We start from the raw sequence: 24,432 nt of genomic DNA on the forward strand, positions 1-24,432 counted from the left end.
TCCAACAATGATAGACTGGATTAAGAAAATGTGGCCCATATACACCATGGAATACTATGCAGCCATAAAAAATGATGAGTTCATGTCCTTTGTAGGGACATGGATGAAATTGGAAATCATCATTCTCAGTAAACTATCGCAAGAACAAAAAACCAAACACCGCATATTCTCACTCATAGATGGGAATTGAACAATGAGATCACATGGACACAGGAAGGGGAATATCACACTCTGGGGACTGTGGTGGGGTGGGGGGAGGGGGGAGGGATAGCATTGGGAGATATACCTAATGCTAGATGACGAGTTAGTGGGTGCAGCGCACCAGCATGGCACATGTATACATATGTAACTAACCTGCACAATGTGCACCTGTACCCTAAAACTTAAAGTATAATTAAAAAAAAAAAATTAGCTGGGCATGGTGGCACACATCTGTAGTCCCAGCTACTCAGGAGGCTGAGGCAGGAGAATGGCGTGAACCTGGAAGGCAGAGCTTGCAGTAAGCCGAGATCGCGCCACTGCACTCCAGCCTGGGTGACAGAGGAAGACTCCGTCTCAAAAAACAAACAAACGAAGAAAAAAACAGGATTAGAAAGAGTATACCAAAATGTTATAATGGTCAGTTAGCTTTAGAGGGTGAGATTATGGATAATTTTTAGTATCGTTTTTATTCAATTCAGTGTACCTATTACTTTTGCAACTAAATTTTTGAAAAAGAACAAAGAAAAAAGGCAACAAAGCAACACTGATCAGGCTGAAGGTCTCCTGGGCCTAAACCTCCCAACCACCAAGAGTGTCAAAATCTCTGTTCAGGGACTTGGGTCTATAGTTAATTGTTGGATGTTTTTATGTGGTATAAATCTGTGTACTGCCTTGATGACAGTAATAAACTAGAGTGTCTTGATAAAGACCAAAGTCATCAATTTTCCAAAATCTGTATTTGATTAATTCTCCAAAGGTCCAGGTCAATGTTATTCCTCAAACTTTATTATTTTAACATAGAAGCCCAAAGTTTCCAAGTCTGTCAGAAAATTCATTATCACTGTAAAACAGCAAAAGGTCACAAAATGTCTCTTTCTACAATAAAATAGCATATAAGAAAAAATCTCTTTTTCTCAACAATTCATTACCCCAACAGAAACCAAAAAACCTTTGACATTTCAGGTCTTTTTGCTTCAGGGGAAATAAATGTTCCATAGATCATGGAGAAAAATGACAAACAAATTAATGAAAAACAAATACACTCCTGCAGTATCCCCAGCCATGCCAGACCAAACAAGTCAGAGTCAGCTTTTATTCTTGGGTCTTTCCAACTCTGAAGAGTGACAGTTTCCATAATGGCATCAGCACTTTAGTTAGAGAAAGCTGTACACACACCAAAGAAACACAAATTAAAGAAACATGTGGTAGAAAAACAGAAAGAGGAATTCTGTTATTTCATGCATATTTAACTCTAGTGGGAAAGTCATTGCTGGCAAAGTGTTATTGAAATCTTGAGCTAATAAGTAGAAGCATTCTAGAAGATATGCACCGCCTCCTCATAGTGCTTTATACAAAATTGTAACTTGACTGAATTTAGCAGTGCTCAATTTTCCCACATTCTAAAAATTCCTTCCTTGAATTCTGCCTCACTCTCACCACTAAACCTTGTCAGAAGTAGTTTGCATGTGCTTTCTCCATATCTTCAATTTCCATTCATTTACTAATTTTAACACCAAATACATTTCCATTTTCATTATTTGTTTAAACACAGCCATACAAATAAAACCAAAATTGGCCCAGTGCAGTGGCTCATGCCTGTAATCCCAGCACTTTGGGAGGCCGAGGTGGGTGGATCATCCGAGGTCAGGAGTTCGAGACCAACCTGGCTGACATGGTGAAACTCCGTCTCTACTAAAATTACAAAAAAATTAGCTGGGCGTGGTGGTGGACGCCTGTAATCCCAGCTACTCAGGAGGCTGAGGCAGGAGAATAGCTTGAACCCGGGAGGCAGAGGTTGCAGTGAGCTGAGATCACGCTATTGCACTGTAGCCTGGGTGACAAGAGCAAAACTCCGTCTCAAATAAATAAATAAATAAATAAATAAAACAAAACAAAATTCACTATGACCCTTATTCCCTGTCCCCCTCCACAGAGGTGACCACTGCTAACCATTTTGACTTTATAGACCACTTTAGATGTGCTTATGTGTACAATATGGATTTATGGAGCTGTGGTGTGTACAATACTTTTTTTTTTTTTTTTTTACATAGATAGTATCATATAAAATGTTGTGGGGGTTTTTTTTTGCCACATACTTTTTTCTGTCAATGATCTGTCTTGGAGATCTTTCCAGATCCGTAAGTATAAATCAGTGGTTTTCAACCAGGGGCTAGTGAGCCCCCCCAGGGGAGATTTGGCAATTTTTGCAGGCATTTTTGGTGGTCACGACCTGAGTGGGGAATGCTATTGGCATCTAGTAGGTAGAAGTCAGGGATGTACTAAACATCCCACAATGCACAGAACAGCCCTATGACAAAGAGTTTTCCACCTGAAATGTCAATAATGCTGAGGCTGAGAAACCCTGATAAAGGTCTACTTTATTCTTTTAACTGCTGCATGGTATTCTGTAGTTTATTTAGCCAGTCATGTAGCAGTGTATATTTAGATGATTTTTTTTTTCTTTTTTGAGTTGGAGTCTTGCTCTGTTGCCCAGGCTGGAGTGCAGTGGTGCGATTTCGACTCACTGCAACCTCTACCTCCCAGGTTCAAGTGATTCTCCTGCCTCAGCCTCCCGAGTAGGTGGGACTATAGGCGTCCACCACCACACCCAGCTAATTTTTTGTAATTTTAGTAGAGACTTTTAAAAACATGTTTATTTGTAGATATCAGTGAATGTTTCTTCCATTTACTTTTGACCCAACTGCAATCAACCTTCTTTCCTAAATATCCCTAAATCCATTGCTACTGCTATAACAAAATACCACAGACTGGGTAATTTATAAATAATAAAACTTTATTTCTCACAGTTCTGGAGGCTGGGAAGTCTAAGACTGAGGTGCCGGCAGATTTGGTGTCTGGTGAGGGCTCCTTTCTGCTTCCAAGATGGTGCCCTGTGGCTGCATCTTCCAGAGGAGAGAAACATTGAGTCCTCACGTGGCAGAAGGGACAAAAGGGGAAAAGGGAAGAACTCTCTTCCTCAGGTTCTTGGATAAAGGCACTAATCCTATCCATGAGGGTGGAGCCCCCAGGGCCTAATCACTTCCCAATGGCCCCACCTCTTAATGCCATCACCTTGGGGGTTCCAACATATGGATTTTGGAGCAACAAACCATAGCAGCCCCCTGCAGGTGACCAGTGGGTTTTCTGAATCCCTTGGCTCCTTTTCAGCATGAGCTGACTTGGCCCTTCTGTGCCATTTGCCAGTGCTTGTCCTAAAGCACTTGGCCTCCCAGGCCCCTTGGCTCTGCCTTTTTCCTCTCTACCTCTGTGGCCCCCTTCAGTCTCTGTGGCTCTGCCATCTCCTGAGCTCTTGCTGTCACAGTGCTAGGCATTAAGGATATGAAGACGAACTGTGGAAGGTCCCAGCCCTGGAGACCCTCCAGTCTAGAAGACAAGCACATACACAAATCTCCCAAAGGGAAGCATCACCTAGTCAGGGCACATTTGAAGTGTGCTGAGTGATTGAATAAATAACTAAATATAGTAGATTTTAGAGGACAGTGGGAAATGTTTTTCTTTCATGATTCAGAATTTACTGCATATTTTATCTTCATGACACCTTTTCTCACAACATACGTTTTTAAAAAAATAAGTCACGAAAAAGACTTTCCTCACATTTTCCCACCCACAGTCTTTTTGTCTGCCTTGAAACAGCAACTGCATTGTTTCACATACAGGGAATGCACTTGGTCTTTGCCAAGGCAGAGAACAGATCAAATTTGAGAAGCAGCCCTGCTTGCTGCTGGCTGAGGGATGGGAAGTGAGGTTGGCCCTCAGAGCTTCCTTCCCCTACCCTTTCTTTCAACCTCCTCATGGTGGTAGGACCATCACCTCCCAGCAGCCCCTTCCTTACTCCTGTGGGGAGATTTCAGAAGCAGACTGAGTGGCAACTGCCGCCTGGCCCTTTTCTCCCTGGATCAAGGGATCTTAAGCACCTACCTGAAACCTAACAGCAAAGGAAATCTCAACTATAAATCTAACTCCATGCAGAAATTAAACTCCTTCAACGGGTATTCAGTGCTCACTGTGCAGGCCCCAGGGAAGTGTAAAGATCAATGGGACATGGCCTCTGCCCCTAAGGAGCCAGAGAGGGCCAGGGCAAGGGTGGGAGGGGGCATCTATAAACAACTGCTTGCAATGCAAAACAGAATCAAGTTAGTCCTAAAAAGAGGATTGAGCAAAGTTGCTTAAGGAGAAAGGGAGGATTCATTATGATAGGAGATCAAGCAAGACACTTGAAAAGCATGTCCCTTCTGGTAGCGGGCGCCTGTAGTCCCAGCTACTCAAGAGGCTGAGGCAGGAGAATGGCGTGGACCCAGGAGGCGGAGCTTGCAGTAAGCCGAGATTGAGATCACGCCACTGCACTCCAGCCTGGGCAACAGAGCGAGACTCCGTCTCAAAAAAAAAAAAAAAAAAAAAAAAAAAAAAGCTTTATTTGATGGGTTCTTTCCATTTAAACCCAAGGAAAGTGGGGTTTCTGAAAGAAGAAATGAAATGCCAACTGTGCAAGATTCTAGATGGCCATTCTGCTGAGCACCATGTAGTTTGGGTAAAGCCCTGAACCTTACAAATGGGACTTTTTATCTCAGATATGTATCTCAGATGCAGGACTTTTATCTCAGATATAACTAAGAGTATCCAAGATTGCAGCTGTCTCGGCCCTAGATGCTCAAGCCTGTGCAGCCTTAGTTGTATATCAGAGATCTACAGAGATCTTAGTTGTATATCAGAGATCTACAGAGATCTTAGCTGTATATCAGAGATCCACAGAGATCTTAGTTGTATATCAGAGATCTTTCTTTTGGGGGGCAGCACAGGGGGACGGAGTCTTGCTCTGTCACCCAGGCTGGAGTGCAGTGGTGTGATCTTGGTTCACTGCAACCTCTGTCTCCTGGGTTCACGTCATTCTCCTACCTCAGCCGGCTGAGTAGCTGGGACCACAGGTACGTGCTGCCATGCCCAGCTAATTTTTTTGTATTTTTAGTAGAGATGAGGATTTACCATGTTGGCCAGGCTGGTCTTGAACTCCTGACCTCAAGTGATCCACCTGCCTTGGCCTCCCAAAGTGTTGGGATTACAGATGTAAGCCACTGTGCCCAGCCCTTAGTTGTATATCAGAGACATTTTTTGTTTTGTTTTTTTGGGTTTTTTGAGACAGAGTCTCGCTGTCACTCTGTTGCCCAGGCTGGAGTACAGTGGCGTACTCTCAGCTCACTGCAACCCTTGCCTCCCAGGTTCAAGAGGTTCTCCTGCCTCAGCCTCCTGAGTAGCTGGGAGTACAGGCACATGGCACCACACCCAGCTAATTTTTGTATTTTTAGTAGAGAGGTGGTTTCACCATATTGGTCAGCTGGTCTCGGACTCCTGACCTTAGGTGATCCACCCCTCTTGGCCTCCCAAAGTGCTGGGAGTACAGGTGTGAGCCACCACGACCGGCCTATCAGAGATCTTAATTTGATTTATTTCTGTTCAAATCAGATCTCACTCTTAAAGGCACCCATTTATTGCCCCAGACCTGACTGTAGATATTCTGCAGGATCTACACATACTTTTGTCTTTATTTATATATCTATTTGCTTATGTTGAAGCCGAGTGGGTCCTGGGAACATAAAGGATATAGCTCAAGGATAGAGGCTTTTACCATAAATTGCCAAAGCTCACCTAGAGAAAGAACAGAGAGGAAGCTGTGAAGGATGTGTGGGTTTGGGGAGGGAAGCATAAACCAGAGAGAGTGAAGCAGTTGGATAATTGGTCAGTGAACAAGGACAACAGTGGTCACCATAGCTGTTGTTATTTTGTGCCTACTAATGATCATTCTTTATCTCTCCCAGTAGAGAACTGATTGAACTGAAGTCCGGAAGACAAGGAGGGTACTGCTACAGAAGGGCCCAGAGGGCTGCTGCATTTATTTCCTATCGCTGTATAGCAAATTACCACAAATTTAGCAGCTTAAAATAACACCTCTTTACTACCTCACAGTTCTGTAGGTCTGAAGGCTGGGCAGGCTCAACTGGGTTCTCTGCTTAGGGTCTCAGAGGGCTGAATTCAAGGTGTCAGTCAGGTTGGGCTCTTACCTGGAGGCTTTGCAGAAGAACCTTCTTCCAAGCTTGCTCAGGTTGTTGGCAGAATTCAGTTGCTGTGGTTGTAGGACTGAAGTCCCTGTTGTCTCTGCAAGGACTACCCTTAGCTTCTCAAGTTCTTGTCCCATTGACCCTTTCATGGTAAAGTCACCAATGGAGAAGCTTCCTCTTGTTGAATCCCTCTCACAATTAGAATCTCTCAACTGTAACAAGAATCTCGCTTCTGTAACAAGCTGGAGAAAATTCCCTACTTTTAAAAGGCTCATGTGATTAGGTTAGGCCCGTGCAGATGCTCTCTGATTAGTAACCTTAATGGCGTCTGCAGAATTCCTTTTCCCACCAAACATAACATAATCGCAGGAGTAACACCAGGGGGTGAAGATCATGGAGCCCTTGGTTCCACCTGACCTTGGAATGACACCTGGAAATCCAGGGTTCAGGGACCAGAAATCTGTGACTGAGGGTGGGGCTGGGGAGTGACACACGGAAGGGAAATATTCTCCGGGAGCCAAACAGAGAAGGACTTTTGGAGGCAGAATTTGCTGACAGAGCTAATCAAGCCCCTTTAACCAGTAAGAGTCTTTGTTGAGCACCTTCTTTTCTAGGCCCTGTTAGGCACTAGAATAATGAAGGAGACAGTCCTTGCCCTTTAGGAATTCACAGTCTAGTGAGATCGTAAGAAATCTCCTGGACTAGAAATGCAGTCCTGATACAACTGTACCCTGAGAAATCTGTATATTTTCAGGAAAGTCATTTTTTGTGTTTTACAGACTGGCCTGAGTGCTCGCTGCTGTTGTAGCTACCACCAACTTTCTACTGAAGATGATAACCCAGGGCATAAGAGATGACTTCAGAACCAAGGTTCTGAAAGGGCCCCTCAAGGCCTCGGGTGGCTACTGCAGAAGTGGCAGAAGAGGCGGGAACTAGGAACCTGGCATCATAGGAAAAGTGCCTTCTCCAAGAAAGAAGGGGCCCCAGGAGGCTGTCTTACTTAGATCAACCATAAACTACCACAGATGGGTCATTTCTTATATTATTTCAAAATATCTTTGGAGATGAGAATTCATTTGTGTCCTTCATAGACCAAAGTTCTTTGTGTTACCTTTTCCCAAAAGTAAATTCCTTTCCCTTTATTCATTCCTTGTGGAAATAAAATGCAAGCCCTTTATACTTGTCTTACAGTAATATGGCACATGCAGCTTACTTTTGAGCATCCCAGTGAATAATGTTTGGAACTTTTCTTATTACCTAGTAGCATATAGAGAAGAGTGAAATCAGCTAAAAACAGAAATTTTGAAAAGCCATCTTCAGGAAAATGTAGGCCCACATGCTTTCCTCCACCTTTTTTGACAGGCTGCCACATACAGTTTCACAGGTTGCTAACTGCACAGGGGCACAGCCTGTCCTCCATTTGCCAAGTCACACTTTCTGGCACAGAGAGGGGTGTCTTGTTCTAATTTATCTTTGTGGCCTGCTCTCTTCTGTTCTTGAAGCTGCAAGCCACAGTGAGATGAGTGAAAAGCAGTCAGTCTCATAGAAAAAAGCAGGGAAAAAGCAATAGAGACAAGAAGGAAAGCCAAGGAAAGGATTCTTGGGGAAGGTCAACAGGGAAGGGTGGAGAAGGGGAAAGGAGATGACCATTATGATCTTCTAATTAGGAGTTTAGGGGAGATCGTTTGCCTTATTCAGCAACCATGCGACTAGAAAATAAGCAATCTCTTTAAAATAATGCTTTACTACAGTCAACTTCAATAATCTTTTCGATAATTGGGTTGTGATTAAACTTACAGGCACAAGACTAAATAATCCCAACGCCTTTAACTTTGCACATTGTTTTTTGTTTGGTTGGTTGGTTTTGTTGTTTTAGTTTGGGGTTTTTTTTACTTTGTGTGCCCTTATATATTCAACAAATACTTCTTGGTACCCATTCTATTCATAGCACTCTCTTAGTCCTTGTATACAGGGGTCCTCAATCCTTGGTGTGAATTAAAGTCACCTGGGCAGCATGCTGAAAATGCAGCTTCCTAGGCCCTCCCTTCATGCAGCTTCAGGATCTCTCAGCTATATTTTGATCAAACATCCAAGGAATTTCTGGTGATTCAAGGACCACACTTTGAGGAAGGTTGCTGTAGACATGGAAAGCATATAATCCATAGTTCTTTGTCCTGTAAGAGCATATAACTGAGTTAGGGAACAGGAGGTAGACATACATAAAGTTAACGAACAACACCCAACGGTGGGTGCTACAGAAGCAAGTGAGTAACAGAGAAAATGATGAACCAGTGACATATTAGGTGGGAAGAGGAAGAATGTTCCTACATGGAATTCCCTGAAGACTTCAAAAAAAAGAGTGGGCCTTTAAAAGAGAGGAGAGACCATTTCAGTTGGGAAAAATATGTAAATAAAGGCACAGTAGCTTTATGTGGTGAGAGACTTAGGGAAAGACTGACTTACCATCTCATGGCTTCATGATGATCCTTTTTGACCCACAGGTTCTTTCTCCTTTCTTATTAGGTTGCTTTTAAGACTATTTCATAAGGGATCGCAGATGTGCATGTAAAAAGAGATTAATCACTGTTGAAATGTATGTGCTGACTGATTTGTGTGTTACACTATTGAAAAACTGTATAGACTCCAAATGGCATCTGATTATTAAATTCAGATGCCAGAGTCTTTGATTAACAGCATGTCTTTTTGCTCTGTATATTTTCCTTCAGAAGTAGCAGGGCTTGCGGACATCTCAAGCTATGCCACAGAAGAGTCAAATAGAGGAAGTGGTCATGAAATTAAATGTGAAGACAGTCTATTAACTTTTGCAATACAGAACCTTTGTTTACTCATAAAATCCGTATTTGGAGCTCATTCTTTCCAAATGGATTATTATCTAAGTGTTTTTATTGGAGACTGTTTGGTGCTTGTGTTTTATAGTTCTTTTTCTTTCACTCAAACAATTTTGTATATTAGAAAACAATTTCAGCAAATATTTTATATTTAAAAAATCAGAAGAAAATGAAGATGACCCTCTCTTTTGCCAGTACTCATAATAAATACAAAATGAGAAGAGATTTTTATAGTACTGCATGACTCCATTATCTGGAGTACAAATCACTGCTTTTTTTTTGTTTTGTGAGACAGGGTCTCCCTCTGTCCTCCAGGATGAGCACAAAGGCATCCTCTCGGCTCACTGCAGCCTTGAGCTCCCTGGCTCAAGTGATCCTCCCACCTCAGCCTCCTGAATAGCTGGGACCACAGGCATGTGCTACCATGCCCAACTAATTTTTTATTTTTTGTAGAGATGGGGACTCGCTTTGCTGCCCAGGCTGGTCTTGAATTCCTGGACTCAAGTAATCCTCCTACCTCAGCCTCACAAAGTGTTGGGATTACAGGTGTGAGTCACTGTGCCTGGCCTTGCATTTTTTAAAAGTGATAAATAAATGCTGTATGACTTCAGGTAGAGATTATATCTCATGTTTAATTTGTATAACTGCATAAGTAGAAAAACTGTTCATGAAAATATATTGGCTGGGCGTGGTGGATCACACCTGTAAACTCAGCACTTTGGGAGGCTGAGGTGGGTGGATCTCCTGAGGTCAGGAGTTCAAGACTAGCCTGGCCAACATGGAGAAACCCCATCTCTACTAAAAATACAAAAATTAGCCGGTGTGGTGGCACATGCCTGTAATCCCAGCTACTTAGGAGGCTGAGGCAGGAGAATCACTTGAACCCGGGAGGCAGAGGTTGCAGTGAGCCGAGATTGCACCACTGCACTCCAGCCTGGGTGACAGAGCAAGAGAAAAAAAAAAGAAAGGAAGGAAGGAAGAAATTTATTTATTCCATCTCTGTACACATAATTTGTAAACTTTTTTATCATCAATTATTATTATAAATTTTTTTGAGACAGGGTCTCACTGCCCAGGCTGGAGCGTAGTGGTGTGAGCACGGCTCACTGCAGCCTCGATCACCTGGGCTCCAGCAATCCTCCCATATCAGCCTCCTGAGTAACTGAGACTATAGGCACATGCCACCATGCCCGGTTAATTTTTGTATTTTGTAGAGACAGGGTTTCGCCATGTTACCCAGGCTGGTCTTGAACTCCTGAGCTCAAGCAATCCGCCTGCCTCAGCCTCCCAAAGTGCTGGGATTACAGGCATGAGCCACCACATCAGCCCATCAATTATTATTAAACTCATGTGTACCAGTACAATTTCAAGCCCTCTAAGCTGCATTTAATGCTAAATTGTGATATTGTGTGTATGTGTGTGTGTGTGTGTGTGTGTTTGAACAGAATGTTCATATGACTTCATTTCTATAATAATGTGATAATACAAATATTTGGGGTCATTTTAATCGTATTAGCATTTATCTTTACCAAATTGATTTGATTGTTGTGTAGCCACTTCTCATCTGTTACATATACACGTTTTACATATCATTCAAACTTGAAATTTCCTTGAACAACTTTCCCAGCCTGGTTTCGGATGATTGCTTGTTGAGACTTTGTCCATGCTCTGTCCTCCCCTCCCCACTGTAAATACTCTTCTTTTGGGCTAGGGGGCTGTGCCCTCCAGGGTATTGTTTTCCTTCCTGTTCAGTGCCCATGCTCTTGCCTGTGTTTCTCCTGTACCTTTCCCAGGACCTAGCAGACAGCCAAGCACCTGCCCACTGCTCTGTAAATACTGACCTGCACCTCAAGTGGGGTAGCCTTTGTGTACTTTCCCATTTCCAAGGTGATTTGCCTGTGAATCCCATATGTGAACACATATGCAGATGTCCCTGATGTGCTCTTTCCTGCTTGGAGGCACATGCAAGGATGTGGCACTTTTTCTAATTGCTTTAACAGTCAAGTGGATCTCTCTTAGGCAGCACTTGGCCAAAAATTCTGAATATTTAATCACTGGTACAGGATTAGTTCAGTTGGCCAAAAAGAAAAAAAAAAATGTATGGATGAAATGTGAATACACTGTTAACTTTTTCATCTGCCTTTATAATTAGTGTTTTTTCAATATTAAGTTTCTGCTTTTTATACTGAGTTTTTAGGGAAAAAATATGGGAAGGATTCCATATTCATTGCTTCACACGATCTATAGTTCCTGAGATAACTATATAATTATGAATGTTGATACACCCATAAGAGACTTTGCTTTTTCCTCTCACACATCTGTTTTGCTTTAGGCAAGAGAACTTTCTCATGCCAGAATGGCTGCAGTGGATGTAGGCAATCTGCTTTATGTTGAGCCGCTACAATTCACAGATGCAAATGTTTAAAAGGTTAACATGGTTATTTCTTCATCTGAAACAAACGTCCCTAGTCACTACTTTTGTCCTTTAAAAAAAATTGTATTCTGTTATAAATCCATTGTGTGTAATCCTTATACCCTTGTCTCATAATCCTCATATCAGAGCTGAATTAACTCTTTTGTGGCCTCCTGTGATGAATTTCAGTTGTCCTGCTAGTTTCTCTTGCTGGTGTGTTTGTGTCCTCTTGATGGAATTTAGGTTCTTAGGGAGAGAATGAGGGAAGCAGCTTCTCTACCCAGAACAGAATCCCACTAACCGAAAGAATGCTGCCCTGCAAAAAAGTTTCCAGTGTATCCATGTGTGATCTCAATTATTTAATCAACAAACATTCCAGAGCATCCATTGTTTCACTGTACTAGGAAATGGGGGCAAGACCAGGATAGTATACGGAGGCTAACCTCAGCAAATGCAGTCCAGTTGGAAAGATGAAACCTAACATGATAATAGGATGGCAGTGGGTTGTGAGTGTCAAACGCATGCTTCTGTACTGCGCTCCTGCTGCCTCCAAAAGCAGGGGGAGCCTTCAGTTCATCACGCCTACAGCTCTGGACATTTTTTCATGTTGTTAAATTAATCTAACATTGTAGGATCTGAATTTTCTATAGAAACTTTACCTAACCTTTCTTGTATTGCTAATTTGTTGTATTGAGTAAGCCTTCTGTGTAGAAAACAGTTTGACTATGTTAACAACACTATGTCAAAGATTCAAAGCCTTTGAGAGCTTAGGAGAAATCCAACCCCAGTCATTTTCTGACACAACTGAACACAGTACTCTGTGGTTGAAAGTTCCTGAAACTCCCAAAGCGCAGGAAGGCTGACTACAGATCCTAAAGATGTTTAACTCACATAGTCCCTGGTGGCACTTACTGTTTGCAGCTGGAAGGCCTTGTATTTTCTTAAAATGCATCCTAAATAAAAACTCAAAAGCCATTCAATGCTAATTCAAGTTTCATGGTTAAAGGCGCAGCTTTGCTGGCATCTAGAATTAGAACCATGTGGTGTGTCCCCCAGAAAACGAGCTCTCATGGCAAAAACAGACAAACTCTACCCCCTGCCAAACTAACTGTCAGCAGAAATCTGGTCTGCTTTCTGAAATGGGATGTAGGTTTCCAAATTCTCTAGACAATCTCTTTCCAAAGCAAAGGAGAAACAAATAACTCACAGGCACCAACTGCATTTTCTGTTCAAAGCAAGAAGGGTTTTCACTGTGCTGTTTTTACCTGTCATTTCACAACTCAGTTCTCTCTGGAGCACTTGTACCAAGGGTACAAGAAAGTCATGAGGGTACAAGAAAGTCATGAGATCAGAGAGCTGGTTTTGGACATGCACTTAATCACTCCCATCCTTATTTCCCCTGCTTCCCTGATGCCCCTGAATAGCAGGCTCTGTCCCTGAAAGAGAAATGAGAGTTAAAGAAATGACCACTTAACCTTTTCCTTTGGTAGGGAGGTTCTAGGAGGCCAGTGAAGCTTGCGGGGGTCAGGAAATTTGAGAAGTGAATGGAGATTAGGAGAACAGAGTTTGCTCCAGATGAGCTTTGGAGCTGTGCCTTTTCTTCTGGAACTCACTACCGGATCAAGGGGTCTAGTGGGGTGCCCACCACACTGGCCACCAGACCAGGCTTGATGGAAAGGGCCCAGAGATGGGTCCTGCTTGTGCAGTCTACAACTGCCAGCATCAGCTGCCACCTATTCCTCTCTGTGGCCCATGGTCAGCCAGAATCAGAGGGCCAAAGCAATGGGCCTGTAGCTTGAGAAGCGTGTCAGCAGGCTGGGGTTCAATGCCAGGCCTACAGGCCTGCAGTGGAGAGGGCAAGGCTAGCTCCAGGTCCGATGGGCAGGTTGCCAGGACGTGATTTTCAAAGCAGGAAAGTGGAGTGAAGCGTGACTGGCAGTGAGTGTGAGCAGACAGCTGCAGAGTCGTCTCTGCCTAGTGTTAGGCCTGGCCGCAGGCTCTGGCGGCCCTCAGCCTGACCGTAGGATGGGTCTCCCAGCTTCAGCTGAAGGCAAGAAGTGCCGCTGACTTGGGGAGCTGAGCCAGACCTGGCTCCTGCCCTCCTCCCTGAACATGCTCCAGGATCATCTGTCTCCTTGTTGTTCCTCACTCTTTTTAGCTCTCCACGGGGCTGGCCTTTGTTGTAGACAGAGAAGAGAGGCACTGTGTTATGTGCCGAAAGCTCTGTCCCAAGACACCTACACCACCAATGTGCTGCCGTGCTTTTCCTCATGCTGTTCCCGTTGCCCAAGTGACCTTTCCTGCCTTTCTCTGCCTGGTAAAATCTGGCTTGTTCTTTGAGATCCCAGTTCAAATGTAAGCTTCCTTGGCAAGGCCTTCCCAGCTGCTCTGACCACCACCTTTCCTGGCAGGATTGCATACTGATTGCAGCCCCATCGGTGCCCGCTCAGCGTGTTCTATGCACCTCTAGCCCATTATGATAGAGTTATTTATTCACATTCTTTGTTAGATGCTGAATCTGTCCAAGACAGGGACCTGGATATCTGTCCATTCATCTCTGTATCCCTCCCAGCACAGTGCCTGAAACACAGTTTGTCATTTATACATGTCTGTTTTGCAAATCCGTTATCTGAGATGAAAGCCTGTAGATTTCATTAACATCTTAGCTCTGACTAGTTGAGAAATCAAAAGTAGGGCACATGGCACAGCTAACACATATTGGCGTCTTGCTGTGTGCTGCCCTAGCCACCCCGTATCCAGCAAAAAGTCACACATCGTTGACCCGAGCAGAGGGAGCCCAGGGGGCCATCCTGTGTCCCTCCAGCATCACTGCAAACAGGGTGGGGGCACCAGTGGAGGCAGGAGCGCTGACCTGTCTTGAAGGCTGAAAGTAAGATGGGTCCCTTGTGGCCTTCAAAAGTATTTGGACTTCTGAAGCTGCCTGTGGCTCCGGAAATCAGGGAAATGCTTTAGTGGGAGTGCTTCTGTGTGCGGGGAGGTGTAAGTGCAACATGAACTGAATCTCACTCCACCCAGTACAGGATGTGCCCGGAGAGCATGCTGAGCTACCCTGTGCCAGCTACGTGCTCTAGAACAGCATCCTCCCAGCCACCCAGGAGGTCATACAGGCCTCGTCATCAGAAAAGTGGCTTAAAAACCATGTGGAGTCAGACCATTTGAACACTAACTAGAAATGGGAGGCTATTAGGGAATTATTGTGAATGTTCTAGGAAACATTGCTCATCTTTGCACATTAAATTCCTACTAATATAATAGTATCATGATTATGAGGGGTTTATTTTTTTAAGGATCCTTGTCTTTTAGGGATATATGCCAAAATATTTACTGATGAAATATGATGGTTGGAATTTGCTTGGAAATAATATGGGAAGGAGGGGATGGGAGGTAAAGATAAAGAAAATTGGCCACAAGTTGATGATTGTTGGGTACATGGTGTTTATTATGATGCTCAGTCTACTTCTGTGCATGTTTGACATTTTTCATGACAAGGTGTTTTTTAAGTATTTGAGAGATTAAGGGGAAACAGTATTTTGTTCTCATCCCCTCGTTTCTTGGATTTGCTTTATTGTCCCTTTTCCTCACCCCTGGTTACCTCTGAGGATCTCCTAGTTAGAGAAGAGGGTCCAAATTGTTGTTCTATCTAACCTTTTGGTACCTTCTTAAAAGGCCTTCCCTTAAGGTTCCCCAAATATGTTTAAAAGTCTTTGGAAATTAGGTGCATTTCCTCCCATTGGCTCAGGAAGGGGTGGGGAGCAGCATATGGTACTGGAAACCAGGCTCCCTTGAAGTGCTCCTTGCCCAGGCTTAGGCTCTGTTGAGGTGAATCACTTGCCTCCCTCCAATGAGGAGTATGCTTTCCTGAGGTTGTAGAAGAGAAATGTGCCATTTTCACTGTGCCTGTACCCAAGGGAGCCAGAATGGGAGCATTTTAAAAGAAAGACACTTTCATATGACTAAATCAACCTGGAAGCCAACTGATGAAGATGTGCTATCTGATAGAGCTTGGGGACCACCAACCAACTGGGAACATAAAATGTGGAGGGCAGGCTTGGCCCTGGATTATTGACTCTCTCAAATGTTTCTATTATGTCTCACTCTTAAGGAGGGAGACTAGAAGCTCTTAAGTCCAGTAGCTTAACATTTTTCAGAGTGGATTTTTTTCTTGGCCTTATTTCTACCACCTCATGTTCCCAAAACACCCCTTCCATCACCACACCCCAACACGGAATGCTCTGCACTCACTGTATTGTCCTCAGCCATTTCCCACCTTCATGGCCCAGCTTTCTGCCAGTGCAGACCACAGATATGGTTGCAGGAAAGTGGAGAAAGAGTAGCTAATCGGAGGTGACAGGGAGAGGAAGAGTAAGCACGGCGAGAGCATGCCAGCTGGTGGAGTCTTAAATGGAACTGTAGAGTTTTTGGGGATGTCTGCCCATTTGAGGTAACCATCTTGTCTAGCTTCCTATCCACATGCCACTTTCCGGTGGTGTGACTTGAAGGAAGCTACCAAAACCATATTTATCACATTCCAGAGGCCAGAGGGCCTATGAGTAATCATGAGTATGGAGACGATGAAGTCGGAATCCAGGAGAAGCTGATGGTGGAGCATAATGAGGCAAATCTAATAGGCCAGAATGTCATCGAGTCAATGTAGAGTGCTGTGCGTGGGCCACCTGCAAAGCGCAGGGTGAGGAGGAGTGACTGACAAGGAACTTAATAGGAGGCAACAGTGTGATGTGGTTGGACAGACCTACAAATGCTTTAAAATCCAGTTGCATGGATACAGGAGGCTGAAAGCATCAATCCTGTAATATATCCAGACGAGAAGTGCCAGTCCAGGAATCACATTTTGTTTCCTGTAAGTTTCTGAAGGGGGCCATCTCAGTAAATGATGGTTGTTCATATGAAAGATAGTATTATTTCTCTGATGGTATCTGATACTGCATGTTGCATGCAGAAGAAGATCTCTAAAGATCTTTACATATTAACAGCCTATGACATCCTTCAGGTATACAGTTGTTACGCATGCCAGGGGACACTGTGACTTTGTTATTGTTTTGTATTTTCTCTGCATTTGGGTTAATTTTGTTTGATTATTGTCATCCCTTTAGTTCCTAACTTACACACTAGGGTGTTAGAGAGGAAGGTAATCCAGAACAGATTTTATAATAATAACAATAAAGGCCACCCTATTTTCTCTCTATTGTATTGCTCAGTACTTGTAGCTCATTAGTGCATTTAACGCTCACAGAAACCCAATGAAGGTAGGTGGTAGTATTAGTCTCATTTTACAGAAAAGTAAAATATTAGAAAGTTAAGCAATTTGCCCCCAAGGCCACACAGCTAGAAAGCAACAAGGCGGGGACTCCAGGAGCCCAAGCTCGCAGTGCCTCTCCCTGGTGTTGCTTTTTCCACAGCAGTGAATAACTGCTCCCCTGAAGTGCTCCTTGCCTGGGGTTCGGCACCGCGACCAGTTCCACAGGCATCGTGTCTAAGTGTGACTGTGCCCCAGAACCCACAGAGCCACCCGGCTGCTCAGTCGATGATAATCAAAAATTTTAAATTTGCTTCCATTGGACATTCCTGCTCATCCAGCCACTTTTCTTATCAGAAGACAAAGGCATGCTGACCATATGTTTATTATCATTCCTCCTCTTTCCTGCTTGTTTTTCTAGTCAAGGTCAGAGAGGACCAGAAACACCCAGTGCTGAGAAGAGTGAGCCTTGCTTTCTCAGAAATGGTTCCTACCTCTGTGGAAAGCAGTGAAAGAGCCTCCAGTAGCCTCTTCCTGGAGTGGTGGAGGGTGGATAGAAGGGAAAACAATTAGAAGTAACAATAACGAATAGAAACAGAAAGACGTCTTTCTTCCTAACAACCTCATTTTGTTTTCCTTCTAATCTTATTAAATTTTCACATACTTGGTATAAAATCACTACAGTGTAGGTTCTGATATGTCTTATAGCTGCCTGTGTGCCTCATTGGCTGAATTATGCTCTGATATGTCCCTAATATGGCAGATTCTCCATACAGATAAGTGGAAAGTAACTCCTCCTACAGGTAAACTTGATGCGACTGTAGGATTAAGCCTTTTGCTTGTTATGCGACTCAGCAATTATTAGGAAAAGGCTGGGTGTTTTCAGCAGCCCCTGGGAAATGTGATTTATGACATGACAACGTTGGTTGGTCGGGGTCTCTGTTTCATTCTCCAGTGTGCACTCATTTGAGTAAGTCTGTGAGGAACTTCCCACTTGTAAGAAACAGTATCTTGCGTGTTGCTATCACTAAACCCTGGAGGCCGGATGCTGTGTCCCTGCTAATGGTCTCTGGTTGGCAAATATACATGTGACTCTTTCTGAGCAAAGTGCTATGTGTAATATGAAAGGAGCTTGAATGGGCCTTAAGTGGCCTTGATTTTACAGGAGACTTGCCATGGACCTGGAAGATGCATGGAGCACGGGGCAGCATTTCCCCATTCCCTCAGCGTGCACAGGTATAATGGCCACTGTCCGGGAGCTGGGAGGTCAGAGGCCAATGACTGCAGCCAACCATACTGGGGACAGACAGGCCAGTCCCTACCAGGCTATCCACATTGGTTAAAGTAGGAACCACCCATTTTTGTCTCCTCTCCAGGCTTTGAAAGCATTTGGGTAATTACAGCTTGCCTTTCTGCCTTTGGTTGTCTTAATTATCTGCCATGTCAAAAGATTTCTCCTGATCCCTCTGAGCTCTCTCCCTTTTGCTCCTAGTGGTATTTTCACCCTGCTTGATAAGTTAGAATTGTACAGTGGTTTCCATTTCTTCTGTCATATAAACAGTAGGTAGTTCTCAACCTTCCCATCCTCTCTAACTTACTCTCTACTTTTTTTCCTTAACAGAGGCTTATGTGATGACATTGACCAAGTAAGTCCTCTAACCTCAGTGATAGGGTGGTTCGGATGGGGTGGCAAGGAAAGGAAAAGGGAATTGAATCAGTTTTGATTTTTTAAAAATCATGCTGAGCTGAAGTGAAACACTTTTTTTTCCCCACAAAAACTGAGTCTGAAGGGATCTTTTTTTTTTTTCATTCCACATTTTGGTTACATCTGCAGTGAGCAGTTGCTAATCCTGAGAGACTTCTCTTCCCTGGCATTTGTTTCATTTTGCAAGAGTCTCACTGTGCCTGTGTCTTATGTGAGCTCCTTGAAATGAAAGAACGTTAATGGCTGAAGACTGTTAGAGCCATTTGGGTGCCTGCTTATACCTTTCACTCAGCAGGACTGCCAGGGGCCCTGTCTGGCTCTGCCAGGTGCCCTCGGGTGGGAGGATAAGGGCACTGAAACAACAAATAGGCCCTTGACCAGACCTCCAGCTCCTTGCCTGCAGGGAATAGCACTGGAGTACAACTTCTAGTACAAAGTAGGTGTTCAATAAATAATCATCAAATGGGATAAAACCAGTTCCTAGCCCAGCACAGGTGCAGGGTAGATGCTCAATAAATATTTGTTGAAGTAACGAATACATTACTATATCCCATGGGGGAAGACTTCTGGTCTTCATAGCACTTGCATCATTTGTAGCTCTGCAAGGGCTCTGGGCTGGATCAACTAGGAAAGCAGCCTGAGCAGGGAAGCAGATGGCTGATCAAGCCCTCCAGCCGAGGAGACCAGCACTGTTTCTGTGGGAACTTGGATGCCACTGACCTCACTCATGGAAGCTTGCAAGAGTGGTGCAGGCCCCAGTGGACCAAGGCCAGGGCTCTGTCTGCTCCCTTTGGCAGTCGGAAAGCAGCACACACTTGGCTTTGCCAGGCCCCAGCTTCAGCGGCCTTCATAGCCCAGTAATAACCTCGTGATCAAGGGAGGGAGGGATGTGTGTAGAAATCGCTTTTTAGTAGCACATATTTCTCTTGGAAAAGCCCCAGTAAGCTGCCGACTTTCTCTCAAGTGTTCAAAGGATACCAGGGAACTGACGGGCTAATTTAATTGTATTAATACAAGAGGCGGCCGTCCCTAGTGCAGAGGGGAGTGCGTTAGGGAGAATTGTCTGTCGGGAGGCTGGAGTTCCAGCTTCAACATGGAAGTGAAAACACTCTCCAGGAAAGCAGACGAGTCCCACCGGGGAGGAAACTGACTCTCTCCATGGCCCACAGGGCCTGCTCTTCATCTCTCTGAAGAAGCCTCTTTATTGCATTCGGATAAGTGTTTCACTTGAAGGAGAGCAAACACAACCAAATAATGACCTAGATGTCCCTTCCTCATGTTTTCAAACAGCCCCCCTTCTCTTTAATCCCTGCAGGAGAAAATGTCCTGGAGTTGAGATCTTAGGAGACATTGGTTCATTTAAGTCCATTATGAGACCTTCACAAGGCACCCCTTAAATCTGGCGGTAGGACCACAGTTTTATCCTGGCCACAAATTTAAAGACTTTGATCCTATTCCCTCTCAGGTATCAATGCAAACAGAACAATTCTAACATTTTTAGTATGGCCACCCCACCGTGGACACCAATTAGCTAAGCCAGAGAACTTTACTTCTATTTCCTCATCTATGCAAAGGGGAGAACAGGTTAGATGATGTCTAAGGCCCCTCAAGAACTTGAGTGCTCTTCATTCTGTAGTCATTATCTCTCTAATTAGTTTCTCTTCTCTAAACTTTATTCTTCTCCACGGCCTTTGTTTAGGGGTGGAAGGTAGATGCTGTACCCTAGTGTGTGTTTCCCGGGGCTGTTTCTCAGCCTGCTGCTCTGTTCTCTCCACTCTCTATCTGTCCCTGTTGCGATCATTCTCAAATCTAACTGTGACTGCAGCACTCCAGTTCATTCATTTATTCCATAATATTTCTCAAACACCCACACGGTGCTAGGTGCTGAATGAACAGTACACTGGTGAACAAGAGTCATGATCCCTGCTTTTTTTGGATCATATACTTTTCTAGGGAGACATGTATTAAATATATTTAATTTAATTTAACAAGTATAATTTAAATAATATTAAATATATTAAATGAATATATAATGATAAATTGTAAGACGTGTTATGGAAGATGAACAGGGGTTGCCCTGATTTAATTTGGGAGGTCAAAAAATATCTGCTCTGAGGAAGTGTTATTTGATCTGAGACCTGGAAAAGGAGTTATCAGGCAAGGAGTTGTAGAAAGTGCTCCGGGTAGAGGAAAGAGCTAACACAAAGACCTTTGCAGCAGGGAAGGGCTAGACTGGATGAACAGAGCTTCGTGTGCCCAAAGAACTGAAGGAAACCGGTGTGGTTGGAACATACACAGTGAGAGCAGTGGGGTGAGATGAGACTGGGAGAATGACAGATTAGTTAAGATAATGCTGGCTGCTGGAACAAACCAAAACTGACATTCAAACAGTATAGACATTTATTTCTCATTTGCAGAAGTGCAAACTAGATATTCCTGAGCAGTTAGACATCCCTGTTCAAAGCAGTGTCTTGGAGACCACAGCTCCTTTCATTTTACAGCTCTGCCATTTTTAATGACCTGGCAAGGCCAGCATGCTTCTCTGCATGGAAGGCTGTGCATGAGAGGGTTCTCTGGGCCCAGGCCTGCCTGGAAGTGGTGCTCCCAACTGCACTCACATTCCGCCAGCACACACCCAACTGCAAGGGAGGCCGAGAAATGTGGTCAGAGTGTGATCCCAAGAAGGAGACAGGGCAGATGACGCAGACACTGTGGGCCATGTTGCAGTTTCAGTTTTATTCCTAGCGTGCTGAGGAGTGTGAGTGAGAGTGCACCTGTGGCAAATCCATCAGCACTTCTAAACCTACACGTTCAATTGCTAATGTCATGCAATTCATCTTCCTCCAAAAGCAACATCTCTCACGTGTTCTTCCAGTGATGCCATTCCAGACCTAGCAGTCCTTTTTCCTGCTCTGTTCGTCGCCTAGACTTACTTGACCAATCCAACCCTGGACTGGTTCGGTACTTCCCTGACTAGGCTCTTCAATTGGTTTCTTTCTGCTCTGATACAGAATGCTAATGTACATATTTACAATGTAGACTATCCCCTTCCAGTGACAGAGTTATTCCTGGCTGTTGTATAGAGCAACTTTTTTGTACTATCAGGTCATCCTAGAAACTTAATTAGTAATCAGAGTATAATGAACATGGAGATGTGTCTTTCTAAAACAGGCCTTTCATCCCTGCTAAAAAAAATTTTACTTGCTTCCAATTACCTACTGAATAAAGTTCTAACTTCTGTATGTTGGAGGTACTAACGCAACCCATCTTTTCCTAACAATTCTTACTTTGTCCTCCTCAAGCCAGCCAGGGTGCTCAACTATCCAGAGTCCAAACAAACTTGGTGAATTCTCACCTTGTACTGTTCCACACTCTGCCTGGGATGTCCTGTTCCTGCTCATCCTCCTCTCTGAATCCTACTGATGTTTTAGTGCAAGCCTTCATCCCCTAAGTCTCACCTTCTCTGGGAAGTCTCCCCTCCAACCAACCAGAAATAGACTTTCCATCTCTGGAGTTCTGTAGTGCTTACTCTTCAAAGTAATTAATGCTTAAATTAACTTGTGTCTTACCACTCCTTTGGCATTTATCATGTATTGCCTTTTATTGACATTTATTCTCCCAATTCATTCTAAGCTTCTTAAGTAGAGATACTTTTCCTGGTATCTAAAACAGTACCTTGCACACCCTCCAAAAAAATTATTAATTAATGTTTTTCTGTAATTCCTGTGACACCTTACACAGTTTCTTAAACATGGCAGATGCTCAAAAAATTCTTGTTGATTTGTTATTATTGTTATTTTAATGTATAACCCCCTCTAAAATGCAAAGTCTTGGTCAGTTAAGGGGGAGTGCTTTTTCTGGGAATTCCAGCCCCAAACAGAGGTCTGGGTAAAATGCATGGTGGAGAGGGGAGTCTGTGAGTGCTCCTCCAGCCTCTGTGCACAGCTTCCTACCTTGCTGCTGCTGCTGCTGCTTTTTTTTTTTTTTTTTTAATTGAGATGGAGTCTTGCTCTGTCACCCGGGCTGGAGTGCAGTGGCGTGATCTTGGTTTACTGCAACCTCTGCCTCCTGGGTTCAAGCAATCTTCTCACCTCAGCCTCCTGAGTAGCTGGGACTACAGGTGCACACCACCACGCGCAGCTAATTTTTGTATTTTTAGTAGAAATGGGGTTTTACCATGTTGGCCAGGCTAGTCTTGAACTCCTGACCTCAAGTGATTTGCCTGCCTCGGCCTCCCAAAGTGCCGGGATTACAGACGTGAGCCACCGCGACTGGCCGCTACTTTGCTTCTCTTGCTCATTCAGGAAGCCAACTCTGGGTTTGTCACAGATTGTTTGCTTACAAATATTCCCACTTTTTCATTCACAATCCTTCTTTCCCCAAGAAAGAGGTTGGTCGCAAGGTGTAGGGGTGTTGCCCTGGGGCTCTGTCTTTCCAATTTTCCCTTCTATCCAGATTTTTCATCTGCCAAACCCTATGAGAGCCAGGAGAGGGCATCAGATCAACCAGCCAAAGCTTCAAAATCTGCCTTGACTCTGTGGGGTTCTGCTCACCTACACCTTTGTAGGGTACCATCCTCTAGTAAAATGAGCCTCTACTATGATAGCAGGCTCCTGCATTCTATTTCTAAATCTGCCTGATTCTAAACATTCTTGTTTGAGTCAGATGGGAAATACAGTTCTGTTTCATTTTTCTCCCCGTCTTAATTGGTTTTCCGTATGCGGGTTCAGAAGTAGGATTTTGCTGTACACATCATCCTTCATGTGAGTAGGCGAGCACCAGCATCAGGGGAAGGAAAAGAGACAAACTGACTGTTAGGGAGGGAGTCTCTCTCCAGACTCGGCTAGCCAGCACAGCTTCAGATCCTGCCCCTCAAGTGAGTCACTTCATGAATGTGGCTAAAGTGTCCAACGGTTGGCATTTCTCAGGAAGCACGCTGGGATTATGGATGTGAAAGTTAACATGGGTTGAGAGAGGACTGAGGCTTCAGCAATCTCAGGATGTCTGTCTGTTGAGCTTCATAACCAAGCTGCCAAATTCAAATCTGCATCTACAGATTCTTGAGCACTTGAGGCGGGTGCCCTCTGAAGCTGGACCTTTTCAAAGCTGCTCTGAAGAGCTGGGTGGCACCTCCTTCATATTTCATTCTAAGTCAATTGCAGAGCTAAGAAACCATCTTTGCTTACTGTCTCAGATGTGTTTCCAGTTTTCATTGGAAAGAGAAATTGTGTTCTGAATCCCAGTTCATGTGAAACCCTGATAACTTCTCAAAATATAAAACATCCTTACTTTCAGGGGCTGCTGCCAAGAACTAGAGGAGGCTAGAAAGAGTTGTCTCAAATGTTTGCTTTTTTACCTTTGGCAAGCATCACCTAGTGGCCCTCATGTCAGTGATTACAGGGTTTGTGTAACATGCCTGGGTTTGGGCCATGGATAGCAATGTTGTGGAGGGCTGCCCTTGGAAGAACACCAGCCAGCTTCAGTTTTCTGCACTGTAATTGTTGCCACTGCTACCCCAGTATGGGCTCCTGGGGTCAGGAGGGATGGCATCACCAAGCTTCCCGGAGGGGGCAGGCCCACCTGACAGCCATTAAAAGGCTGATTCCATGGGCAGGGCCCTTTTTCCAAATTAAGTATTAAATGAACATTATTTCATCCTTATCCAAAACTGTGCTCAGAGCCTAGACACGTCTTTCCTGCACACCGGAATATGAACCGTACAACACAGGGTGAGCTCAGCCTTCAGCAAGGCGTTTTGGATGGTGAGGCTTTGTGGTTGGGATTGCACTAAATGCCATGTAGGGGGCGGGGGGGTCTTTCTCCTTTCATCCCTTGCCAGAGACTCAGCCTGGGCCATGCTCATCATCATAATCACAGGCTGAAGAGGAATATTTTGGGTTTAGTTTCCCCCTTTTTTT

The 24,432-nt window shown here is 44.1% G+C and overlaps 1 protein-coding gene across 2 annotated transcripts in view; it reads left to right on the forward strand.

Moving 5' to 3' along the window:
• ARSB (arylsulfatase B) overlaps window positions 1–24,432 on the forward strand; it is a 205,893-nt gene that overhangs the window by 160,556 nt on the left and 20,905 nt on the right. The window contains exon 7 of one of the 2 annotated variants that reach the window (XM_009448971.5): window positions 7,052–9,126. The exons of the other annotated variant lie outside the window; for it this stretch is intronic. Coding sequence (XP_009447246.4) covers window positions 7,052–7,080 — 29 coding nt within the window. The 3' untranslated portion in view covers window positions 7,081–9,126. Of the gene's footprint in view, window positions 1–7,051; window positions 9,127–24,432 lie in introns of those variants that run through there. 2 annotated transcript variants of the gene reach the window in all.

The sequence above is a fragment of the Pan troglodytes genome, chromosome 4, assembly GCF_028858775.2.
Source record: "Pan troglodytes isolate AG18354 chromosome 4, NHGRI_mPanTro3-v2.0_pri, whole genome shotgun sequence".
Lineage (NCBI taxonomy): Eukaryota > Metazoa > Chordata > Mammalia > Primates > Hominidae > Pan > Pan troglodytes.